Source organism: Myotis yumanensis, unplaced genomic scaffold (genome assembly GCF_028538775.1).
Source record: "Myotis yumanensis isolate MYYU_CA2020_CCGP unplaced genomic scaffold, mMyoYum1.0.hap1 SCAF_3, whole genome shotgun sequence".
Lineage (NCBI taxonomy): Eukaryota > Metazoa > Chordata > Mammalia > Chiroptera > Vespertilionidae > Myotis > Myotis yumanensis.
In genome coordinates, this window is record NW_027223754.1 from 214906996 (window position 1) to 214927861 (window position 20866).

The 20866-nt window shown below is 60.6% G+C and overlaps 2 protein-coding genes across 6 annotated transcripts; one reads left to right on the top strand and one right to left on the bottom strand.

The window, feature by feature from the left end:
- Nucleotides 1-3349: 3349 nt before the first annotated feature.
- Nucleotides 3350-8994, bottom strand: LMF2 (lipase maturation factor 2). 3 transcript variants are annotated; one of them, XM_070411359.1, is made up of 14 exons: nt 8662-8994; nt 6994-7247; nt 6824-6852; nt 6457-6674; nt 6202-6380; nt 5661-5802; nt 5377-5511; nt 5198-5303; nt 5018-5114; nt 4753-4935; nt 4480-4648; nt 4283-4394; nt 4113-4209; nt 3350-4018 (listed from the first exon to the last, which is right to left on the bottom strand). In XM_070411359.1, the coding sequence occupies exons 1-14, from the start codon at nt 8666-8668 to the stop codon at nt 3716-3718; spliced, it is 2031 nt and encodes a 676-aa protein (XP_070267460.1). In that variant the 5' UTR covers nt 8669-8994; the 3' UTR covers nt 3350-3715. The 3 variants fall into 3 exon arrangements, with proteins under 3 accessions (XP_070267460.1, XP_070267459.1, XP_070267458.1); XM_070411358.1 differs by having other exon boundaries at nt 8650-8994; XM_070411357.1 differs by lacking the exon at nt 8662-8994 and adding an exon at nt 7761-7899.
- On the top strand, nt 8093-20795 carry NCAPH2 (non-SMC condensin II complex subunit H2). 3 transcript variants are annotated; one of them, XM_070411361.1, is made up of 20 exons: nt 8094-8330; nt 13211-13312; nt 16396-16451; nt 16557-16638; nt 16718-16786; nt 16893-16972; nt 17055-17182; nt 17406-17486; nt 17881-17996; nt 18569-18640; nt 18861-18927; nt 19125-19232; nt 19322-19375; nt 19524-19598; nt 19671-19760; nt 19849-19920; nt 20024-20079; nt 20153-20254; nt 20340-20489; nt 20553-20795. In XM_070411361.1, the coding sequence occupies exons 1-20, from the start codon at nt 8223-8225 to the stop codon at nt 20691-20693; spliced, it is 1809 nt and encodes a 602-aa protein (XP_070267462.1). In that variant the 5' UTR covers nt 8094-8222; the 3' UTR covers nt 20694-20795. The 3 variants fall into 3 exon arrangements, with proteins under 3 accessions (XP_070267461.1, XP_070267462.1, XP_070267463.1); XM_070411362.1 differs by having other exon boundaries at nt 8095-8330; nt 19852-19920; XM_070411360.1 differs by having other exon boundaries at nt 8093-8330; nt 19524-19760.
- The last annotated feature ends 71 nt before the right edge of the window (nt 20796-20866 follow it).

The following is a 20866-nucleotide window of genomic DNA, read 5'->3' on the forward strand; positions in this document are numbered from 1 at the left end:
AATGGAGAGAGAGAGAGAGAGAGAGAGAGAGAAACCTTGACTTGTTGTCGCTCTTACTGATGCACTCATTGGTTGATTCTTGCATGTGCCCTGACCAGGGAATCGAAACAGCAACCTTGGCCTATTGGAATGATACTCCAACCAACGGAGGTCCCTGGCCAGGGCCAGCAGGCATCTTCTTACACCTTAAGAAGGGGACACCGTCACTTCAGAAAAACAAGGACAGCATTGGTTGCCAACGGTAACATTTAGCTTCTGAGCAAACACTAGGATTGTGGGGAAATCGTGTGAGTGAAAGCCCTGACATTTGGATTTATAGCAAGTGCCTACTTAAGCTCGGATTGCAGCGGCCCCTTTCAAAGAGGCCTGGCTTAGAGGCGGCGTCTGGAATAGACACAGTGCGGCCACAGGACTGGGCAAAGGGCCAACTCCCTCCAACCAGGTCCTGTGTTGTAAGAGATATTGGTTGACTTTGATAACTGACCATTTTAGTTACTTGTCTTTTATATCTCTTCCTTCACTCTAATTACTCCTCTTATGCTTTAACTTTACCAAACAGTGAGCCCAGAAAACCCTAGGACCCACCTCGACACAATAAAAGCAGCCCACCCCCCCCCCCCCCCCCCGCCCGGAGTGCTCTCTCTCACCTTGCTGTGTGCCCCCTGGCATGTCCTGTGAGAAATAAACTTTTTTTTGAAAGTTTCCCAGTGGTTATTCATGAAGGAAACCTTGTGATTGTAATAACCACAAGGATCTGTGCGGTGGTAACTCGGGTTTGGGAAGGGGAGATGTTTGTGGGAAACGCACCTGGGCCAGGTGAGTGGGCCCAGCTGAGTGTCCCCCAGGCATTCAGTCCCCAGTCTATCAACAGACTGAGACCAGCAGGCGTGTCCATCACTGTCCACTGCTGTGAACTTGACAGCTGACTCATAGTTAAAGGTTTTTCTGATGAGATGGACGGTGATATTAATCAATGTGATTTTTTTTTGAGATTGTACAATAGGACAGACGTGTCAACATTCAGAAGATCTGCATAATTCCATGAACTATTATTTTCCAAATGACCCACATGTGATGCTCCAAAATCATGCAAAATGCACCAGCGGATTTTCATGTGACAGAGAACAGAAACTTCTCTGGTATGGCTTCACACCCCAAATTGCAACGAGCCCCTAAGGAACGACTCCTTAGAGTCATGATGTCGAGTCAGAATACGTGCAACGCCCAGAGAATATTCTAAAATACTCTTCCCTTTCCAACTACATATCGGTGTGAGGCCCGATGTTTGACATGTATTTTGACTAAGGAGATATTGGTACAGGTTGACCAGAGCAGATATGAGAAGTCAGGCATTAAAGATGATTTTGCAAAAATGTAAAACTATGCCACTCTTCTCACTTACTATTGTGGGGAATAGTTAATTTGCATTAAACATTTTATTATTATTGGAACAGTTTATGAATTTATGTTTAAATAAAGTCAATAAGTAAATATGTAAAGAATTTCTGTTTAATTTCCAGGGCGGTAAATATTGATATAACCCTCATAAACAGAAGCTCTTTGGAGTCCTCCGTAATTTTTAAGAATAAAGGTGTCCTGGACCAGATGACCGGGTCCATGAATGCCAGTCAACTTTTTAAAAATGTATATATTCTTATTGATTTTAGAGAGAGGGAGGGGGTAGAGAGATAGAAATATTGATCAGCTGCCTCCTGCACACCCCACGCTGGGGATCGAGCCTGCAACCTGAGCATGTGCCCTGACAGGGAATCGAACTGTGACCTCCTGGTTCATAGGTCGATGCTCAGCCACGGAGCCTGCGAAGATGCGTGCTGAGCCCACAGTACAGCTTCCAGGGCCGACGGGTGAAGTGCATCTCACTCCTGCCCCCAGCAGCCCCAGTGAAACTGTTGCAGCTGCCGGTGTCTGGGTGCCTCCTGTGAAGCTCCTTGTGGAATGTGGTTCCCAGGGAAGCAGAGCTTCCCCCAGACACCGGCAGCACTTGGACACGGCAGCCGCCAGCCATGTGGCTGTGCTGAGCGCCTCCGCCACTGGCTGAGCCGGCGAGGCCGCGCTCACCTCCGCCGGGAAAAGGCTGCTGACCGGGAGGCTGAAGGGCTGTGCGGAATAGGTGCGGGGGAACCACTGGACCCGAGAACGGCCAAGTCCAGTGGCCAGAGTCAGTGGAAGCCGGCAGCGCCTGAATAGACAGGCCCACGGCTCAGCTGCCTGCAAACATCATTAACTGCCTCTTGCACACCCTCTACTAGGGATCAAGCTTGCAACCTGGGCATGTGACCTGACCAGGAATCGAACCCAGGACCCTTCAGTCCACAGGCAGACACTCTGTCCATTGAGCCAAACTGGCTAGGGCCAGAGCATTTTAAAATATATATATTTTTATTGATTTCAGAGAGGAAGGGAGAGGAGGAGAGATAGAAACATCGATGAGAATCATGGATTGGCTGCCTCCTGCACGCCCCCACTGGGGTCCAGCCCAACAAAACCCGGGCATGTGCCCTGACCAGGCATCAAACTGGCAATCTTTCAGTGCACGCAACGATGCCCAATCAACTGAGCCACACTGGCCAGGGCTCAGAGCACTTTTGAACCCACCCGAAAACTCAGGTCCCAGGTCCCCCTGAGTCACGACTGGCTGTGGGTTTGTCAGAGGCTGTCAGTGACATGGAGAGGAGCTGGGCACAGCTGGGCAGGCTGTCCGGGGCTCTGTGGTGAGCCTGCAGGGTGGGGGTTGAGGGGCAGAGGGAAGGCTGAGCTGCAAGTGCCCACAGACGGCAGTGACCTGATTGACAACCCACCCCAAATGGAAACCTGGACGGTGCCCTCCTCCGCCCTAACCCAGGGCCCGGCTCCTCCTTCCCCCGCGACCACACCCTCTCCTGCTCTGGCCTCTCAGGTCTTCCCTCGCTCAGTGGTGCTCAGACCTTCCGACCGGCCACCTGCGGCCCCCGGCCCCACCCCACCTCGCCTTCCTTCTGGCCCAAGCAGCGCCCAGCGCTCTGTCTTCGTTTCCTTCCCGAGGGCAGTGACCTGAGGAGCTGCAGCAGGAGACGGGGCTGGGTTTGGGTGGTTCCAGGCCCCACATTCCCTGACTGGCCTCGCAGCTCTGATGTGCAGACCTGACAGGTGGGCCAGGCTGTGCGGACTGAGGCTTGGGGCCCTGAGCGGTGCCAGACCAGGTCCTCGTGTCCATTTTACAGAGGGGACACCGAGGAGGGCAGAGCGAAGACTCCCAAGGAGCCAGGTCAGCAACAGCTGGACAGCAGCTGGGCTGTGCCCACAACAGGGGCCTGTCCGCAGGCCTCCCTGTGGGAAGGAGACAGCACGGTCAAGCATGAAGAACCTTTATTGGTTCATGAACCAAATGGTGGGCTGGGCTGGCATCACTCGGGCCTCTGCAGACTCGGACCCCAGTCCTGCACCACGTCCTGGGAAGGGCTCTGAGCTGGTCCCACACCCACCTCCGGGGCCACTGTCCAGGCCAGAGGGGGCCCTGGAAGGGACATGGTCGGTGCAGTGGGGGACAAGTGGACCCTTGAAGCAGCAGGGCAGCCAGAGCCTGCACCGTGGGCAGCACCTCAGCCTGCGTCTGCCAGGACCACTGGCTAAGGCACGGTGGCTGGGCCACGTCCAGCTTCAGAGGCCAGAGGTGTGGGGGATGCCGACCCTCCGACCTGTGGCAGACGGAACACGGCTACTTTTTCCGCCGGGCAGTCTGGGAGCCACTGTTGCTGCTGTTGGGGGCGGGTGCAGCCTGGTCCGTGGCCGCTCCCGGGTCCTTCTTGGGTGCCGGCCTGTGCTTCTCCTCCCTGGGGGGAGGGGAGGCTCGGGAGGGACGGGGCCCCAGCAGAGCCTGCAGGACCCTGATGGCCCCCACCGCGAGGATGAGTCCCCAGAGCAGGGTGGGGGCCTCCAGGGGCGACAGCTGCCTCCGTACCCACTGGAGGGCCTGGGCAAGGGCGTTGCTGGAGCCGCGGGCCCGGCGTGAGCTCTTGTCCTGGGGGGCAGGATTGAGGGGGGTCAGGAGGGGTCGTCCCTGGGGGTGGAGATCATCCTTGCCAGCACCCCCAGCCTGGTCAGCACCTTCCTACCTGGAGACCAAACTGCCTGAGTAGCGTGTCCAGTGTCGGGTCCCCCAGGGACACGGGGGGGAAGAATTCCTCCACCCACTGGCGTCGCCACCACTGGCTGCAACAGGACAGGGAGCTCAGGCGATGGGGAGCCCCCAGCCCCCACCCCCCGCCGGGCGCCCCAGCCTTACCCCTGCTCCCCGGGCTGAGAGAACCAGTACTTATAGCGCTGGGCTCGCACGTAGGTGGGTGGCTGCTTGTGGAAGGGGTACCTGGCCACGTCGCTCTGGATGAGGCGGATCACTGCGGGGGGGTGGGCTCAGCTGGCTGCTCCCTCAGCCCTGCCCATAAGCCCCCCAGCAAGCCCGACCCTCTGCTCCAGCCTCACCTGGCTCGTTGCCCTGCAGCAGGCAGAGCACCAGGCTCGTGAACCACGGGCTGTGTGTGTGCGGGCCCAGGGCCGCGAACCACATCTGCCAATCGAGGCGCGGCTGGTGGGGCGCCACGAGGGGGGGCGGCCGGCTCACGTTCCCAGGCTTGTACATGAAGTCGATCTCCTGTGCGCCACACCCAGCCGGGTTGGGAGAGCAGCTGGACCTGGTTCCCCCACCCTCCCCGCCAACCCCATCCCCCTCGGGCTCCCCGCCCGTGGAGTGCTCACCGTCCAGTGTTGCTTGTCATAGCTGCCCTCCAGCACCACCTCGGGCCGCCCACCCAGGCCGGTCATCCGTCGGAAGAGGCCGTAGGAGTTGGCCAGCTGCAGGTGCTCCACGGCGCCAAACAGGCGGTGGGCCCCCGTCCAGAGGCGCCCGTGGGTGGAGGGCTCCATGTAGGAGTACGGGACCTGGGGCGGTGGGCGGAGGCTCAGTGCTGTTCCTCCCGCCCCTCCCAGCCCCTCTCCCGATCCCCTGTGAAGTGCTACCCACCAGGCTGACCAGGAACATGGCCACGGTGGCAGTGCCAAAGATGGACAGCTGGACTGCAGTCCAGAGCTTCTGTAGCAACCCTTGCACCTGGGTCCACCTGAGGGTCAGGGGCCAAGTGCGGTCAGCCCTGCTCTGCACAGCTCTACAGCCCGTGCCGCCCCCCCTCCCCCCTGCATTTACCTCCAGAGGGCGGTCAGCAGTTCCCAGGCGAGGGAGGCGCCCCCCAGCCACATGGTGGGTAGGGTCACCATCTTCAGCCACTGGGAAAACTGGTGGAAGGTGAAGGCTGTGGAAGGAAGGGGTGTGAGGACAGGCAGCCCAGTCCAGCCCCTGCCCCCTGGCACCCAGCTGGCACTCACTGGTTCTAGAGTGGATGGTGCGCTGCTCCCAGTCGACCTCCAGGCCAAAGTAGTGCACGGTGCCGTAGGCCAGCAGCCCGTAGGCGGCCAGTTCCAGCAACAGGGCCGGCAGGGCCAGCAGGGCCTTGGGCCAGGCTGCAGGGCAAGACAGTCCTGGCCAGCTGGGAACAGGGCGGAGGGTGGGCGGCCAGGAGGCTGGGGAGCTAGAGCAGAGGCCAGTGGGGACTGCTGGGGGAAGGAGGCGTGGGTGAGGACGGCTGGCTGCCGGGACAGGTGACACTCACAGGCAGGTGTCTTCTTGGGACGGCTGTTGCCCGCCTCGGCCCCTAGGTGCCCGTCATCCAGCAGGGAGGTGGTGAGCACGAGGGTGAGCAGGTTGAAGAAGTTGTAGTTCCCAGTGATGATAATCAGGACTTGCAGCAAGACCTGCAGGAGGGTCTGTGCTCAGAACTCCAACCAGCGCCCCTGTCTGGACCCTTCAGAGCCTGCCCCCCACGCCTAGGTCTCTCCTGCAGGCCTCCTTCCCCCTCTGCAGCATCCCTGGCCTCTGTGCTGTCCCCTCTGCTCATACCGACCATGGCTCCCCAACACCGCTTGGAGAAAACGCAAGCTCAGCACACCTCACGCCCCTGCCGACCTGAGCCCGACATCCTCCAGCGAGGCCGTGCTCTGCCCCACAGGCACACCTTCCTGCCTAGAGCTAACCGGGCCTCTGCCCACGAGACCTCCTGACTGTGAGCGGCAGCGACCCAGTCCCCAACAGGACCCCGGGTGGTGCAGAAGGCCAACTCCCGCCTGTTTCCTGACGGCGGGTGGCCCACTCACCTGGGAGTAGAAGGCAGCCAGGCGTAGGCGGCGAGCAGGGGCGAAGAACAGAAGGGGCACCGCGATCTCGATGAGGAAGGTGGCCACCACGCTGAGCCTGTGCAGCCAGACGGGCAGGTGGTGGGCGAACCAGGCAGCAGGCGTGGGCAGGCACTGCGTCTCGTAGTGGTAGGTGAGGGCTGCGGGGGACGGTGGGTGGTCAGGGCTGGGCAGCGCCCCCCCGAGGCTGCCCCGTGTGCAGGCGGGGACCCTCACCAGTGAGCCCCCACCACGTGGGGCAACGGCTGGTCAGCTTGACCACACCCGAGGCGAACATGAGGCGAAACAGCAGCCAGCGCACGAGCCAGAAGGGGAGGCCTTCGTGGAGCGAGGCCCCTGCCAGCCCACCGTGGGCGGGCTGCTTCTGGTGGGGGGGCTGCCTCAGGGGGGCCACCAGCACCGCCAGGAAGCCAGTCTCCAGCAGCAGGGAATCCCTACAGGGAGAAGGAAGAGCAGAGGGCCCCTCCCCATCAAGGCTGCTCCCCTCAGAGGGCCCTTCCAGGACAGGCCGACCCCCCTCCCCTCACCCGCCCCCCAGCCTCCTGAAGCCCCCCAGCCTCCTGAAGCCCCACGCATCACTCACCACTGGAAATAAAGAAACACCTGGCCCACCTGCAGGGAGAAGGGCTGTCAGGGGCAGGGGGTGTATGTCTGGGGAGGCAGCGAGGGATGGGGCAGGGTGGACGGGGCTGCAGTGAGCTGGGGACCAGGTTCCCCGTGGAGGTGAGGGGACGGCAGGCAACCCCCACGTGCCTGGCAGGCGGACAGGTAGGCGGCCCAGAGCAGCAGGTAGACGAGCAGGTGGCGCAGCCGGCGCAGCAGCAGGGCGCCCAGGGCCAGCAGGGTGCCCAGCAGGGTCAGCAGCTCCAGGCCCTGTGCTGTGTCCAGCCCCAGCCGGGGCGCCTCCCACAGCAGCGTCGGGGTCTCCCACAGCTGCTGCCAGGGCCCCTTGCCCTGGGGCCGCAGTGTCCGCCGGGCGGGCAGGATGCCCTCGGTGCCATACAGGCCTGTGGGAGGGCACAGTCCTGCGAGGGCGGACTCCCCGCCCCCCCCCCCCCCCCCAGGGCCCGCGTGTCTGCCTCCCCAGGTCCCGACCCGCAGCCAGTCCTTCCCGACCCCCCAGGCCGGGACGCAGGCTCTCACCCCACGTGTCAGAACCCGGTGACCGCTCCCCGCGCCAGGCCAGGCCCCCCACCCCACGCGGGCTCCCCAGCCAGGGCCTCCCAGCGGGCAGGTCCCGTTCCCCTCTCCTCCAGGTGAGAGCCCGAGTCCTACCTACCCCCCCAGGTCGGGCCCCACCTCGGGGCCCTGCTCCCCGCCCCGGGTGGGAACCCGAGCCCTACGGGAAAGGACCATGGCACCCCCCCTACCCCCCCGCTCTGCGGCCCGCAGGACACGAACGCAGCCCCCATCCCCGCATCCAGGCCTGGACCGCGCTCCCGTCCAGGACGGCAGGGTCGGCGGGGAGATGGGAGGACGAGGGGCGCGGGCGGGGGGTGTCCCGCGCTCGGCGCCCTCACCCGGGATCTGCGTGTAGAGGGAGGCGAAGGCGAACAAGAAGACGGCGGCCACGCCCTGGAGGAAAAGCTGCCGCGGGAGCCGGGAGCCCGCCATGTCCGCTACGCGGTCCGCTGGACGCGAGCCCGCGAGTCCACCCGGCGCCGCCCCGCCCGGCCCGCGGCAACTGCGAGTCCCCGCCCTGGCCCCGCCCCCGGCAGCGCAGGCCCCGCCCCCGGCAGCGCAGGCCCCGCCCCCCAGCCTGCTCCGCCCCCAGCGCGCTGAGGCACTTCCGGGCGCGTAGGTGGCTCAGCGCCCGGGGTCGCCTAGGCGCGTGCGTCATAGGTGTGCGCCCGGCGCCGCGCTTTTCGCGCCGTCCTGGGCGGGAGCCGCAAAATGGCGCCAGAAGTGGTGGCGGGCTGAGGGCGCTGGCCCCCCTCGAAGCCAACCCCGCGGGCCCCGGGCCGCCCCAGCCGCTGCCGGGCATGGAGGACGTGGAGGCGCGCTTCGCCCACCTCCTGCAGCCCATCCGCGACCTCACCAAGAACTGGGAGGTGGACGTGGCGGCCCAGCTGGGCGAATATCTGGAGGAGGTGAGGGCGGCCGGGGGAGGCGCTGGGCGGGCGGGGCGCCGGGCCGGTGGCTCCGGGCGGCCCGCCCCCTCCGGTCGGTGCATCCGGCGCTCTGGCCGCGCTGGGCCTCGGGCTCGGTGGTTTTTCCCAGCGCCGTCCCCGCCTCCATCGCTGCGAGGGGAGCCTGTCATGACAGGTGGCTCGCTCCCCGTGAGCGGGCTCCGCGATCGGTGGAGTAGGCGGGACCGGCATTGGTTCCGATGCAATGGGGTGTGTGCACGTTGGGTGTGTGAGAGCTCTGGGCCAGGATGTGAGAATTCCCTTCTGTTTTAAAATTTACCTTTACCGGTACCTGACATGCAGTGTTGTCTCAGTGCCCGGCGTGCCGCTGCGTGAGGAGCTGTCCGCTCCGTGTCCGCCCTTGACTTTCGCTCTCACGTTTTGGGCTGCTCTCGTCCTGATCGGTAACGACCTCCATCCCGTCAAACCGCGGGCGCACGGCTCTGCAGCATCTGTTGGCTTGGCCACTCCCTCCTTTTTTGAAACAGGTTTTGGTGTCTCCTATTCGTCCGATTTCAGCGCCCGCGTTTTCTTTCCCACCCAGCCTCTCGTGTCTAGCGCCGCGGGTGCGTCCTGGGCCATCTCCTCACTCGTTTCCCCTCCACATTCTCGTGTATTCCCAGGATCTCACGTGTCACCTGGGATGCTGGGTAGGTGGCGTGGGGAGGGGACTCGAGGGCTGGGCGTGGGCCTGTTGCAGCGTGACTGTGGGGTGAGCCACCCAAAAGGCTTGGCACTGATGGGAGGGCCGACCTGGGAGCGTGCCTTTGCGAGTCATCCGGAGGAGACATAGTAAACGTGCAAATCGCAGTCTTCCTGATGTTGGTGAGTGGCACCACTCTTCAACCGAAGGTGAGAGCTAAGAGCTCATCTAGCGAAACCCCACCCTCCACATCCAGCCCCCCACGAAGCCGGTGTGATCCCACCAGCGTTTCACTTGAATTCCTCTCTTCTCCTTCTTCTGTGGTCCAGGCCACCATCGGGCTCAGGTTCATGCAACACCTTCCTGCCTTCCTTCCTGGGCTCCCTGCTGCTGCCTTTGGCCCCGTCCAACCCACGCCCCCTCCAGCAGCAAGCGTGACTGTACAGATTTAGGGGAGGCTGGCGCACTGCCCTGCCTGACACCCCTCGGTGGCTTTCCGCTGCTCTCAGGATAGAACCCAGCTTCCTCCTCTGAATCTTCGCCTTCGTCCTGCTTGTATTCCTAGCCTTCACTTGGGCTCTTCACCTGCTTTTTTGAGGCAGTCAGCCTGTAAGACCTGAGTTCATTCTTGGCTGAGGGTATTTATATTTTCTGTTCCTACCGGGGTGCATTCTTCACCCAGTATGGTTGTGTGTGTGTGTGTGTGTGTGTGTGTTTTATGACTAATTACTTAGCATCCTTTATGTCTCAGTTGAAATGTGAGCTGACTATCCCATCTAAAATAGTTCTCTCGATCATAGTACTTTAGAATGTTTGTCACACTCTGGCCAGTGTGCTAAGTGGTTAGAGAATTGACCCGTGCGCGGAAGGGTCTTGGGTTCGATTCCCAGTCAAGGGCACATACCTGGGTTGCAGGTTCGATCCCCAGCCCTGTTTGGGGAACGTTTGGGAGGCAACCAGTCGCTGTGCCTCTCTCCTATCAATGTTTCTCTCTCCCCCTCCCCCTCCCTCCCTTCCAATCTTTCAAAAAAAAAAAAAAAATCTCCCAGTTGGCGGCTCAGTGGTTGAGCGTAAACCTATGAACCAGGAGGTGGCAGTTCAATTCCTGGTCAGGACACATGACCAAGATGCAGGGCTCGATCCCCAGTGTGGAGTGTGCAGGAGGTGGCTGACCACTGATTTTCATAATTGATGTTTCTATCTCCCTTTCCCTTCCTCTCTGAAATCAATAATAATTTAAAAAATCAATGGAAAAATATCCTCGGGTGAGGATTAACAAAAAATAAAGAAGTAGCCAGGACCGGTTTGGCTCAGTGGATAGAGCGTCGGCCTGCGGACTGAAAGGTCCCGGGTTCGATTCCGGTCAAGGGCATGTACCTGGGTTGCGGGCACATCCCCCCGTGGGAGATGTGCAGGAGGCAGCTGATCGATGTTTCTCTCCCATCGATGTTTCTAACTCTCTATCTCTCTCCCTTCCTCTCTGTAAAAAATCAATAAAGTATATATTTAAAAAAAAAAAAAATAAAGAAGTAGAACGCGTATCATGAGCCATTAACTTCTTTATGGCCTATTGCCGCCCTAAAATGTAAGCTCTCCGGGGCAGGGACCAGGTTTATGCTCTTCTCCTTTTGCCTGACAGAGTGTCCAGCACTTAGGTGCAGAATAAACACTTGATATGTCAGTGGAGCTCTGCTTGGACACACTCTGCTGAGAACATGCCCAGAACCGTGCTGGGTCGGGTGACTGGGTTCAGGTTCCAAGCAGGGCACTTGGAGACGCCTGACGCACCTGCTTCCTGCTCGTGTCTGCTCTTCAAACCGCCTCTGCCCTGCCCCTCCCCCTGCTCCCACGTCCTGACGTCCTGACTCTAGTTTTGTGTTATTTCTTTTTCCACACAGCTACCAGAATGTTCTTTTTTCTTTTTAAACAGATTTTATTATGTAGCTGTTTTCTTTCCTCCACTTATTTATTCGTTGTTGTTGAGTGTCTGTTGCAGGGGTGGGGAACGCTTTTTCTGCCAAGGGCCATTTGGATGTTGGTAACACCATTCCCAGGCCATACAAAATCATCAACTTAAAAATGAGCCTGCTCTATTTGGTCACACATTTAATTAACTCACCCCTCATGCCTTGGCAGGGCCAGACCCAATGATAAGGCCCAAGGGCTGGACTTTCCACACCCCTGGTCCAGTGTATGCGAAGGACCTATTCAATCTTGAGGAAATGGTCCCACTGCACTCTGGGAGCTGGATCCTGGGGGTACGCACAGGAGTGTAATAAGCATCACACATTTGGTACTTGCTCAGCCGTCCCGTTTCGTGTGCTTTATACACATAAACTCATTTAAGCCCCACGGGAGCCCTGCCCGTGCAGGTGCTGGCGTTACTTCTCCAAAGAGGTTAGGTGACGGCACCACGTCCCGGCTGTCGCCCTCCTCACCACTGTGGGCGTCTGTACAGTCACGGAGGGTGAGCGGTTTGAAAGAAAGGTCGCGGGTTCTCTGGCGCGTTTGACTGGGGGCCTCACTTTGGGATGAGGACTTGCTTAGTCATAGCGAGCTGAAGAGAGACCCAGGTTCAGGGAACAGTGTTCAAGGTTCTGAGGTGGGAAGTAGCCGTGTGAGTCCTGTGCAGCCAGCAGGGGAGGGCGGGGCCCTGGAGAGGGAGGCGGGTCAGTGCGGAGGGCTCTGCTTAGGATCTTGGGGTTTTCCCTAAGAGTGGGTGCAGTGATGTCGTCTGACTGATGTCTTCAGAGAAGCCCTGGCTGATGTGTGAGGAGACTGGAGGGAAGGCTGGACGAACGGGGTCACCGTGGACAGGAACCACAGGCCAGGGTGGAGCTGGGAGCTGGGCATGGGGTGGAGGGGGAGGTGAGAACAGGGTGGAGCTAAGGCCCTGGGATGCTGGGTAGGTGGTTTGGGGAGGGGACCCTCCAGGGCTTGGCGCGGCCCGTTTCAGTGTGACTGTCGGGTAAGCCACCCGAAAGGCTTGGGCACTGATGGGAGGTCCCACCTGGGAGTCATTAGAAGGAGAAGGGAGAGAGGTCCTGGGAGTGGGTGCCCAGCTGGGGCTAGAGTATCACCGAAGAGAAGGGCCACCTTTGCTGCTCAGGGTCTGGGTGGCCCTGCCGCCCTCTCCACGTTCCCTGTCTTCAGGCCTAATGTCTGTTCGCTCTGTCATGCTCCTGCTTCCTCTCCCTCCCCGCCGACCTGAACAACCAGCTCCCTCTTTCCTTCCGGAGTGAGGAGCAGTCGCCCAGATCCCCCTTCTGGGCACCCCCCAGCACGCCCTACGCTTTGGATATGATCACCTAAGACTCATTTTCCTGAGTATATGCACCCTGTCAGCAAACTGCCTTTGTGTGGCGGCTGCTCTTCCTGAAAAGCCATTTCCTTCATCTGGGAAAGTGGACCACAAAGCGTGTGCGGCAGCCGACGCCACCACTTTGTTCATCAAGCATTTATTGGGCACCGGCATCACGCGCTGCACGAGAGGCTGGAATTGCCCTGATGCTGCTCGCTGTGCACTGAGGGAGGAGAGACTCAGGCATGGCCAGACCTCCCGCAGGTGGTGGCAGAAGAGTTTGGGCCAGGCTGGGGTGGGCGTTCCTGGCACAGAGCTTGACAGACATGTAAGGGCTTCGAAGAGCTGTTGGCTGGGACTGCGGGGGGCCAGGCTGGGGGCAGTCTCGATGGAGATGCCTGCTCGGCAGCTACAAACGCACCTGAACGTAGGAAAGGGCGCTGTCTGCACGGGTTTGGGAGTTGTTGGCATGTGGTTGATAGGAGCTGGGGTTCAGGGGTCACTGAAGAAGGAGGAGGACTCACTGGGAAGTGTTTCCTGAGTTTTCTGCTCAAAGGATTGGTGTTTCGTCTCTGTCTTCCCCACCCCTGAAGGCCCCTTCCTCTCTCGGGGTGCGGGGTCTTCCTGCCGGTCTGTCTGAGTCAGCCCTGACCTGGATGGAGCACCTTCAGGGAGCTGTGTGCAGCGCTGGCTGGTGGTTGGGGTCTCCCTCTTCCAAATACCAGGCTCAGAGGCCACAGGAAGTGGGGGAAGCACAGAGACCCTCCCAACAGCAGACAAGTGAGCCCCAAGCAAAGCCAGAGCTGTCAGTCTGAGGGGCCAGGGCGCGGTGGGTGGGCGCTCCTGTGGGAGGAGCTCACGCTCGGCTTCCCACAGAACCGGTTTTGTGTCTTGCAGCTGGACCAGATCTGCATTTCTTTTGACGAAGGCAAAACCACAATGAACTTTGTGGAGGCAGCGCTGCTGATCCAGGGCTCCGCCTGTGTCTACAGTAAGAAGGTGGGCATCCCTGGCCACGGGCCTGGTATTTCAGGGGCTAGCAGGACCAAGGTCCGTGTGCTGCAGGGCAGGTGGCAGGCTCACCCCGTCTCAGACCTGCCTTGCCAGCCCCCTGTCTCCTTCCCGGATTCCTCGCCATCTCAACACTGAACAAGAGCTTGGATTTAAACTTGCAGGGCCTGCTTCTAGACACCCTACCACGTCCAGGAGAGGCCCACGCTGCGGAGAATCATCCAGCCCACATGTGTGCCCCCAGGCTGAGGTCGTGTTGTAGAGAGGGAAAGCAGAAGGGAGGGAGCGCCGTGGGGAGCCAGTGCTCAGGGAGTGTCCTCAAGAGGGAAGTCAGAGATGGTAATCGAGAAGATGTCTTGGCCAGGAAGTCAGAGCAGTAGACAATGTCCAGAGGGAAGAAAAATGGCCAGAAATGTTGAGTTCAGTGAATTGGACCCATACACTAAAGACGTCCAAGTGCCTTCTGGGTCTGCAGGTCACGGGGATTTAGTGAGAGGATGGCTGGGCCACTGGCGGAAGGAAACAGAGGCACGAGAAAGCGCTCCAGGTCAGTGCGGACGCCTCTTGAGAAATTTTATTGAAAAGGGGAGGAAAGAGACGAGGTAGTAACTGAAGCTCGGTTGTCAACCGAGGCCACGATCCCAGCAGTTACCAGTGGCTGGGCCTTACCCAGACTGAATACATTGGAACGGGGGAGTGGTGCAGGCACCAGGATTTCTTAAAACATCCTCTGACAGTGGGGACTGGGAACCATGGCGCTAACCCATAGAAGGGCAGCTGGGGAAGTGGTGGCGGAGGAAGGGGGAAGGGAGGAGGGAGGAGGGAGGAGAATAGATGAACAGAATCCCAGAAGAAGTGAGAGTGGGTCAGGGATGGCTATGCCTCATCCCTGGAGACTGGAGGGATATGTAAACATGGATGCAGAGAAGTTGGACGCAGGGATTTGGGAGTTGATGCCGAAGGCCCCAATTTCCGTAACGGAGGCTCTAAGTTAGGTACTGAGAGTCAGCTACTGGATAGGACGTTTGGAGAGTGAAATTTGGCAAACGTTACATGTATTTGCTGAGGAGAATGCAAAACAAAAGGTGAATGGAAGCGTGGTCTCATAGAGATGGGATGCACCTGCTGTTCCAGGGCACCTCCCCAGGGGGCTTAGCGTCCCCGGGGCTGGGGGTGGGGGCGGCAAGTGGGCCATGGTGCTGATCCAGCGTTGGGAGTATAGGGGTGGGAGGTAGGAGTTAGAAGAGCTGTGAGGAGCTGAGTTCCAGAGTCCACAGCAGACAGAAGGGACAGGAATCTGCTTGTAGTTGGCTGGCACGGGGTGTGGTGGATGTGCCTCTGGGCACTGCAGCGCTTTAAGACAGTCTAAGATTTTATTGATTTTGTCCTAGATAATCCCATTGAACCAAGTTCCTTTTCCTGTGTTTATCCTAAGAAGGAATGTCTGCAACTGACTTGGAAGGCACCAGTACAAGGGGACTGATAGGCAGGTAGATGGGCAGATCCGTGATGAGGCAGGAACGGGGGTGTCGCCTGCAGAGAAGCCGAGGGGTGGGGCTCAGACTCTGGAGTCGGCCCAGCGGGCTCTCCGAGTGTTGGGAATGGTCTGGCTCTGTGGTCAGGTGGGGACCGCTGGCTGCAGGTGGCTCCTGACCCCTTCAGTTGTGACCAGCATGGCTAAGGGAGTTGAATCTTGAGTTTTATTAACTGTTAACTCATGTAAGTTGCTCTGGCCACATGTGGCTCATGGCTGCTGTATTCGATGGCACAGCACTAGGCTCACAGGCGCTGGGAGCCAACGCTGCCTGGGCCCAGCACTGCGCCAGGTCACTGTGTCTGAGTCTGAGTTTACTCTCTCTTTAATGTTTTAATTTTAATTTTATTTTGAGAGCACATTTATTAAAGCTGGGGGCAGTGGACAAGGAAGGGCTTAGGACAGAAGCAGCAACAGGAGAGCCAGGGTGGGGCTGCTGTGGCCACTGAGGAGCAAAAAGTCCAGTGAAGGAGGTGGCCTAGGGGCCGCTGCCCACTGCTGCCCTGGTGGCCAGAGAAAAGGGGGCCTTGGAGACAGGTGTGGGTGAGCCCGGGAAGAGCTGCCGCTGCCCACTGCTGCCCTGGCGGCAAGCCCCATGGGGTCTGAGGATTTAGGAGAGGCATGCATGTGGGGGAGGGGGAGGGAGGGAGAGTGCACCCTGAGTTTATTCTCTGATAAAGTAAGGATGGTAGTGGCACCTGAGTCAGACAGGTTACGTGAGATGAAGCGTGAAGCAAGGTTCTGTGTGTGGCACACACTTAGGAAAGTTAATGTTTATTATTCCTAATAAATGGGGTCTCTTGCTCACAACGGTGTCAGTGTCCAGTGCATGAGAGAAAAGGCCCCCCCAGCAGAGGGTTCGCCCAGAGCAATGGTCGGCAAACACATTTGTCAACAGAGCCAGATATCAACAGCACTTCTGCAAAATAGACTCGCCCAGGCCGAAAACCAACTTCTACGCATGGGCCACGAAGTTTCAATCGCACTGTACATGCACGCCCGCACATGGTATTTTGTGGAAGAGCCACACTCAGGGGGCCAAAGAGCCGCATGTGGCTCGCGAGCTGAGCCGCAGTTTGCCGACCACTGGCCCAGAGGAAGTGGCCCAGAGGCAGCAGACGCGCCCCCTGGTGGTGCGTTGTGGTCAGCATCTCCAAATCCCCACCCTCACCCTAAGGGTGGGGCCCCCTGGGTTGTGGCTGGAGTGGTGTCAAGTGCCAGAGACTGGGGTTGGTGGAGGCGGGAGGTGGGAGGTGGGCGGTGGGCTGAGGCCTGAGGCCACGGGAGGGCATGGACCGCCCGCAGGCAGGTGTGCACAGAGGCGCTTGGCGGGATGCACAGCCTTGAGAGTGGGGGAGGGGGCTCAGCTGTCAGAGCAATTCTGTTCAACTGGAGAAGTGCTCTTGATGGCCACACTGGCAGGACTTGTGCCGGAGGTTTGGGAGGGGACAGCCGGCTTCTCTGTGCACGGATATCTGCCCTGGGCATCGTGGGTGGGCTTCTGTCTGCGTCCTCACCTCCTGCTTCCGGCCTCCAGGTTGAATACCTCTACTCACTGGTCTACCAGGCCCTCGATTTCATCTCTGGCAAGAGGTGAGTCCTGGAGGCGCGAGCCAGGAGGGGGAGGCCCGTGTGCCCTGCGTGTGGCTGGGGAAGCCCCTGCAGCCTCTGAGCTCCCATGCGTTGGTTCTCTCCCAGGAGGGCCAGGCAGCTCGCGGCGCAGGAAGACGGGGCCAGCAGGGACGCCAGCTCCAGGGCCTCCCAGCGGGTGGAGGATGAGGTGAGGTTTCCTGGGTGCCTGGCTGCTGCCCGCTGGGTGCCTGCTGGGTGCTGCTGCTGAGCTCACTGTCTCCTCGCAGTTCCTGTCGCTGGACGACCTGCCCGACACCCGTGCCAATGTGGACCTGAGGAACGAGCAGGCCCCCTGTGTGAGTGCCCTCCCCGTAGGTGGGGTGAGCGTAGCTGCCGGGCTGCTGGCACAGTGTGGGCATCCCTTCTCGCTCCCACGCTCACCCACTCCCGGCCCCTGTGCAGGAGGTCGTCATCGTCCCCCTCCTGCCCACGGCCCTGGTAGCCCTGGATGAGACGGACAAGAACAGCCACCCCTTGTACAGGTTCGGGCCTGGGCCTGGGCCTGGTGGGGGAGGGCGGCCGCTGGGGATGGTCTCTGCAGAGGCTGTGTTTTTGCCAGCACAGCTGTCAGGGGGAGGTCCTGGCCAGTCGGAAGGATTTTAGGATGAACACGTGCACCCCTCACCCCCGAGGAGCCTTCATGTTGGAGCCAGTGGGCCTGTCCCCCAGGGAGACTCTGCTGCCCAGGACGGGTGAGGGCGCGGGTGTGGGTCTGGGCTCCTTACTGGCTATCCTCCCTCCCAGGCACCTGCCCCACAGGCCGGCCGGCTGGAGCTGGTCCCTCCGCTGCCCCGTCTGCCCACAGCTGCTCAGTGCAGGGCCCTGCTCTCCCTCCCCAGCCCTGGCTCTTGAGTCCCTGGGAGAGTTGGGGGGAGGCGGGGGCTGGGCTGACCTGTCTCACGCCATCTCTCTCAGCTGGATGCGCTGAGGAGCAGCCAATGGAAGTCTCTATGATCAGGAGTCCGGTCCCTGTGCCTGGCATCTCCCAGGAGTCAGGTGAGAAGAGGTCATTCTGGTGGACCGACTAGTGGGGGTGGGGACAGGACTCTCTGCCCACCCCTCTGCCTGTGCTGGGAGGCATGGGAGCTGTGAGGCCTTGGAGCTGCCCTTGTGCCCAGGCCTCGTTCCCCACTCAGCCCGCTGCCCTGTGTGCCCGTTCCTCTGGGCAGGCACAGAGGCCGCATTTAGAGAGGAAAGTAGCTCAGCAGTAGAATGAAGCAAACGGCACAGCAGCGCATCGAGGGTGTGAGACACCGTGCTCCAGGCTCTGGGTCTAACGAATGAAGAAGCCGAGACGGGGGAGGGCCGCTCAGGCCCAGAGGGGCAGCCCTCACTGCTGTCTGGTCTTCGGGCTCCTCGGGGTTGACGGGTCTCTTGCTCCTCTGCCCAGGCACGTCTCCAGAAGGCCCGATGCCCGCAGGTGGGGATGAGGATGAGGATGCAGAGGGGGTGGCAGAGCTCCCTGAGGTCCCCCTGGAGCCCCAGGAGTCCAGGAGCCCACAGCAGGTGGGGCACACACTGAGGCCTGCAAAGCTTGAGTCGTCCATCGGGCAAGCCCTGGGTTTTGGGCAGCCCCACGTGTCCTAAGCCAGCTCTTGGGCAGCGGCTTCCTTGTCCCTTCCCTCTCCCTGCAGAGCAGCTGCTGCTCCTCAGGGCTGGCTGAGCCTGTGGTGCCCCTGTAGCCACAGATGGCAGCTGGTCTCTGGAGCTGCCTCCCGAGGGCAGGCTGGCAGGAAGGGGGACCTTGGAGGCCTTTGCCGTCCCCTCAGCCCCGAAGGGTGGGCTCTGTGCTCCGGCCCTAGAGTGAAGACGTCCTTTCTTCCTCTTACAACTCGAACTTTACACAGGAAGCATGTTAGTGTTCATCTTGGCTGGTAGCTCCGTGGATATTACCATGTTACTCTGTTTTGTTTTCCCCGTGACCACTAGCTCACTAGTTTGTGTTCTCTGGAGTTTTCCTAGCAGTGTTACTTTTAGCCCTTGAACTATTTGAAATTCCTGCTCAAATACTCTGGTTCCTGGAGAGTATTTGCCCCCAGAGCAAAGGAGGGGACACCCCTGAGGCCATTTCTTTGCAGAGCACTGCCCAGCCCAGGAGGTTTGAGCTGAGGGAGAGGCCGGAGGCCCTGGAGCCTGTGTCCCAGCTGAAGGTGAGGAGGTGGGGCCCCGACCCGACCCCACTGGCAGGGAGGGTGTGTGCCTGAGGCCCCACCACCCACGTCTTCACTCCCACCTGACCGAGGCCCTTCCACCCTTGGATCCTGGATTCCACGTGGCCAGTGTCCCCTGGCTGTCACTGCCCTCAGTGCTGACCTTGGGGGAAGGGTGTGTGTCCCCCACTCTCCCTGAGTACTTGTTCTCCGTGCTTAGGAGACCCCAGACCCCTGGCAGAGCCTGGACCCCTTCAGCTCCCTGGACTCTAAGCCCTTCAAGAAAGGTAATTGGGTGGAGGGACAGCTGGACCCAGTGTCTGTGGCTGGGTTCATGGGGGTACAGGTGGTGGGTGGGGTGCGCCCTGTACCCATGGAGAGCCTGGGGGGGCTGTGCTCCCTCGTGTGATGGCTCTCAGGGGTGCTGGTGATCTTCCCCGGGGCCTGCAGTGGTGCCCTGAGACACAGTCCATTTGGCCCCCAGGTAAACCCTACTCCGTGCCCGCCTGCGTGGAGGAGGTTCCGGGACAGAAGCGCAAGAGGAAGGGGGCCGCCAAGCTGCAGGACTTCCACCAGTGGTACCTGGCCACCTGTGAGTGGGTGTGTGGGGCCGGGCCAGGCCAGGGCAGGAGGGGCAGGAAGGGACTTGGTCTGGCTCCTGACAACCCAGTTCTCTTGCAGATGCTGACCATGCTGACAGCAGGAGGCTCCGGAAAAAGGGCCCGTCCTTTGCAGGTGTGACTGGGGCCCTGTGTGCTCCTCTGAGGGATAATGGCACCATGCTCTGCCCTCCTCCCCTCCGCCTGGGGATGCCCAAGGCCTAGGTGGACCAGGGTGGTCTAGGCAGGAGGCGGGCACCCCCTCACGAGGCTTTTGTGTGCAGACATGGAGGTTCTGTACTGGAAACACGTGAGGGAGCAGCTGGAGACCCTCCGGAAACTGCAGAGGAGGGAGGCAAGTACTAGCCACTGGCCTCACCGCCCCGGGTGGTGGGAGACAGCAGTGGCTCACAGATTCTCTGCACAGGCAGCTAAGCGGTGGCTGCCGAGGGCCGAGGAGGGGCTGTGGCCTGTGGAGGAGGACCGCCTGGAGGACTCCCTGGAGGAGCTGGGGGCAGCAGGTGGGTGCTCACAGGGTGGCGGGAGGAAGAGGGCTCAGGACAGGCTGCCTGCTGACCTGCCTCCTGCTGGTTCCACCCCACCTCCCAGCAGATGACTTTCTAGAGCCCGAAGAATACGCAGAGCCTGACGGGACAAAGCCTGAGGACGCTGCAGACCTGGGTAGGTCTAGGAGTGGGCTGCTGGCCAGGCCCTCATGAGGGTGCTCCTCAAGGATGAAGGGAGGGAGGGTGTGGCCCACACCTCCTGCTGCCCTCCTTTCCAGAAGCAGAGGCCATGCCGGCATCCCTGAGCTACGAGGAGCTGGTCCGGAGGAACGTGGTAGGCCCTGGTCGGAGGGGAGGGGAGCTGGGTGGTGGCTCTGACAGAGGCAGCAGCTCCCGTCCTCCCCCAGGAGCTCTTCATCACCACGTCTCAGAAGTTCGTCCAGGAGACGGAGCTGAGCCAGCGTGTCAGGGACTGGGAGGACAGCATCCAGCCCCTGCTCCAGGAGCAGGTAAGGGGGCTGGGCCGGCTTCTGCTCGGGCATGGAGCCCGATGCTTGCAGGGTTTGACCAGGACCTTGCTCTTCCCTCTTGCAGGAGCAGCACGTGCCCTTTGACATCCACCTGTATGGGGACCAGATGGTCTCAAGGTTCAGTCAGCTCAACCAGTGGTGTCCCTTTGCAAAGCTGGTGGCGGGCCAGCCTGCCTTCGAGGTGTGCCGCGCCATGCTGGCCTCTCTGCAACTGGTGAGTGGCCCTGGGCCTGGGCGGGGAGTGGTCCCTGGCTCTGCTGACGCCCTGTCCTTACAGGCCAATGACCACACGGTAGAGATCACCCAGCAGCCAGGGCTGGAGGCGGCTGTGGACACCATGTCCCTAAGACTGCTCACACACCAGCGGGCCCACAAGCGCTTCCAGACCTACACCGCCCCCTCCATGGCTCAGCCCTGAGTGGGCAGCCCTGTCCCCCATGATGTTGGGCACACATCTGCTCACTTCACACTTGCTTCCTGGCTGGCCCAGCCTAATAAAGTGGTGTTGCCACCCCACCCATCCCTTTACAAGGCTCCTGTGTAGAGAAGATCGCTGCCTATCTCCAGCACCCAGCCCACAGCCAGGTGCTG

Coding starts and splice junctions, on each gene's coding strand:
- LMF2 (XM_070411357.1), bottom strand. CDS start 7,854: ATGGCGGGCTCCCGGCTCCCGCGGCAGCTTTTCCTCCAGGGCGTGGCC. Junction 7,248..7,760: donor CCTCTACACGCAGATCCCGG/GTGAGGGCGCCG, acceptor GCCCTCCCACAG/GCCTGTATGGCACCGAGGGC. Junction 6,853..6,993: donor CCTACCTGTCCGCCTGCCAG/GCACGTGGGGGT, acceptor TTCTCCCTGCAG/GTGGGCCAGGTGTTTCTTTA.
- NCAPH2 (XM_070411360.1), top strand. CDS start 8,223: ATGGAGGACGTGGAGGCGCGCTTCGCCCACCTCCTGCAGCCCATCCGC. Junction 17,997..18,568: donor AGTCCAGGAGCCCACAGCAG/GTGGGGCACACA, acceptor ATTTCTTTGCAG/AGCACTGCCCAGCCCAGGAG. Junction 19,921..20,023: donor TGAGGACGCTGCAGACCTGG/GTAGGTCTAGGA, acceptor CCTCCTTTCCAG/AAGCAGAGGCCATGCCGGCA.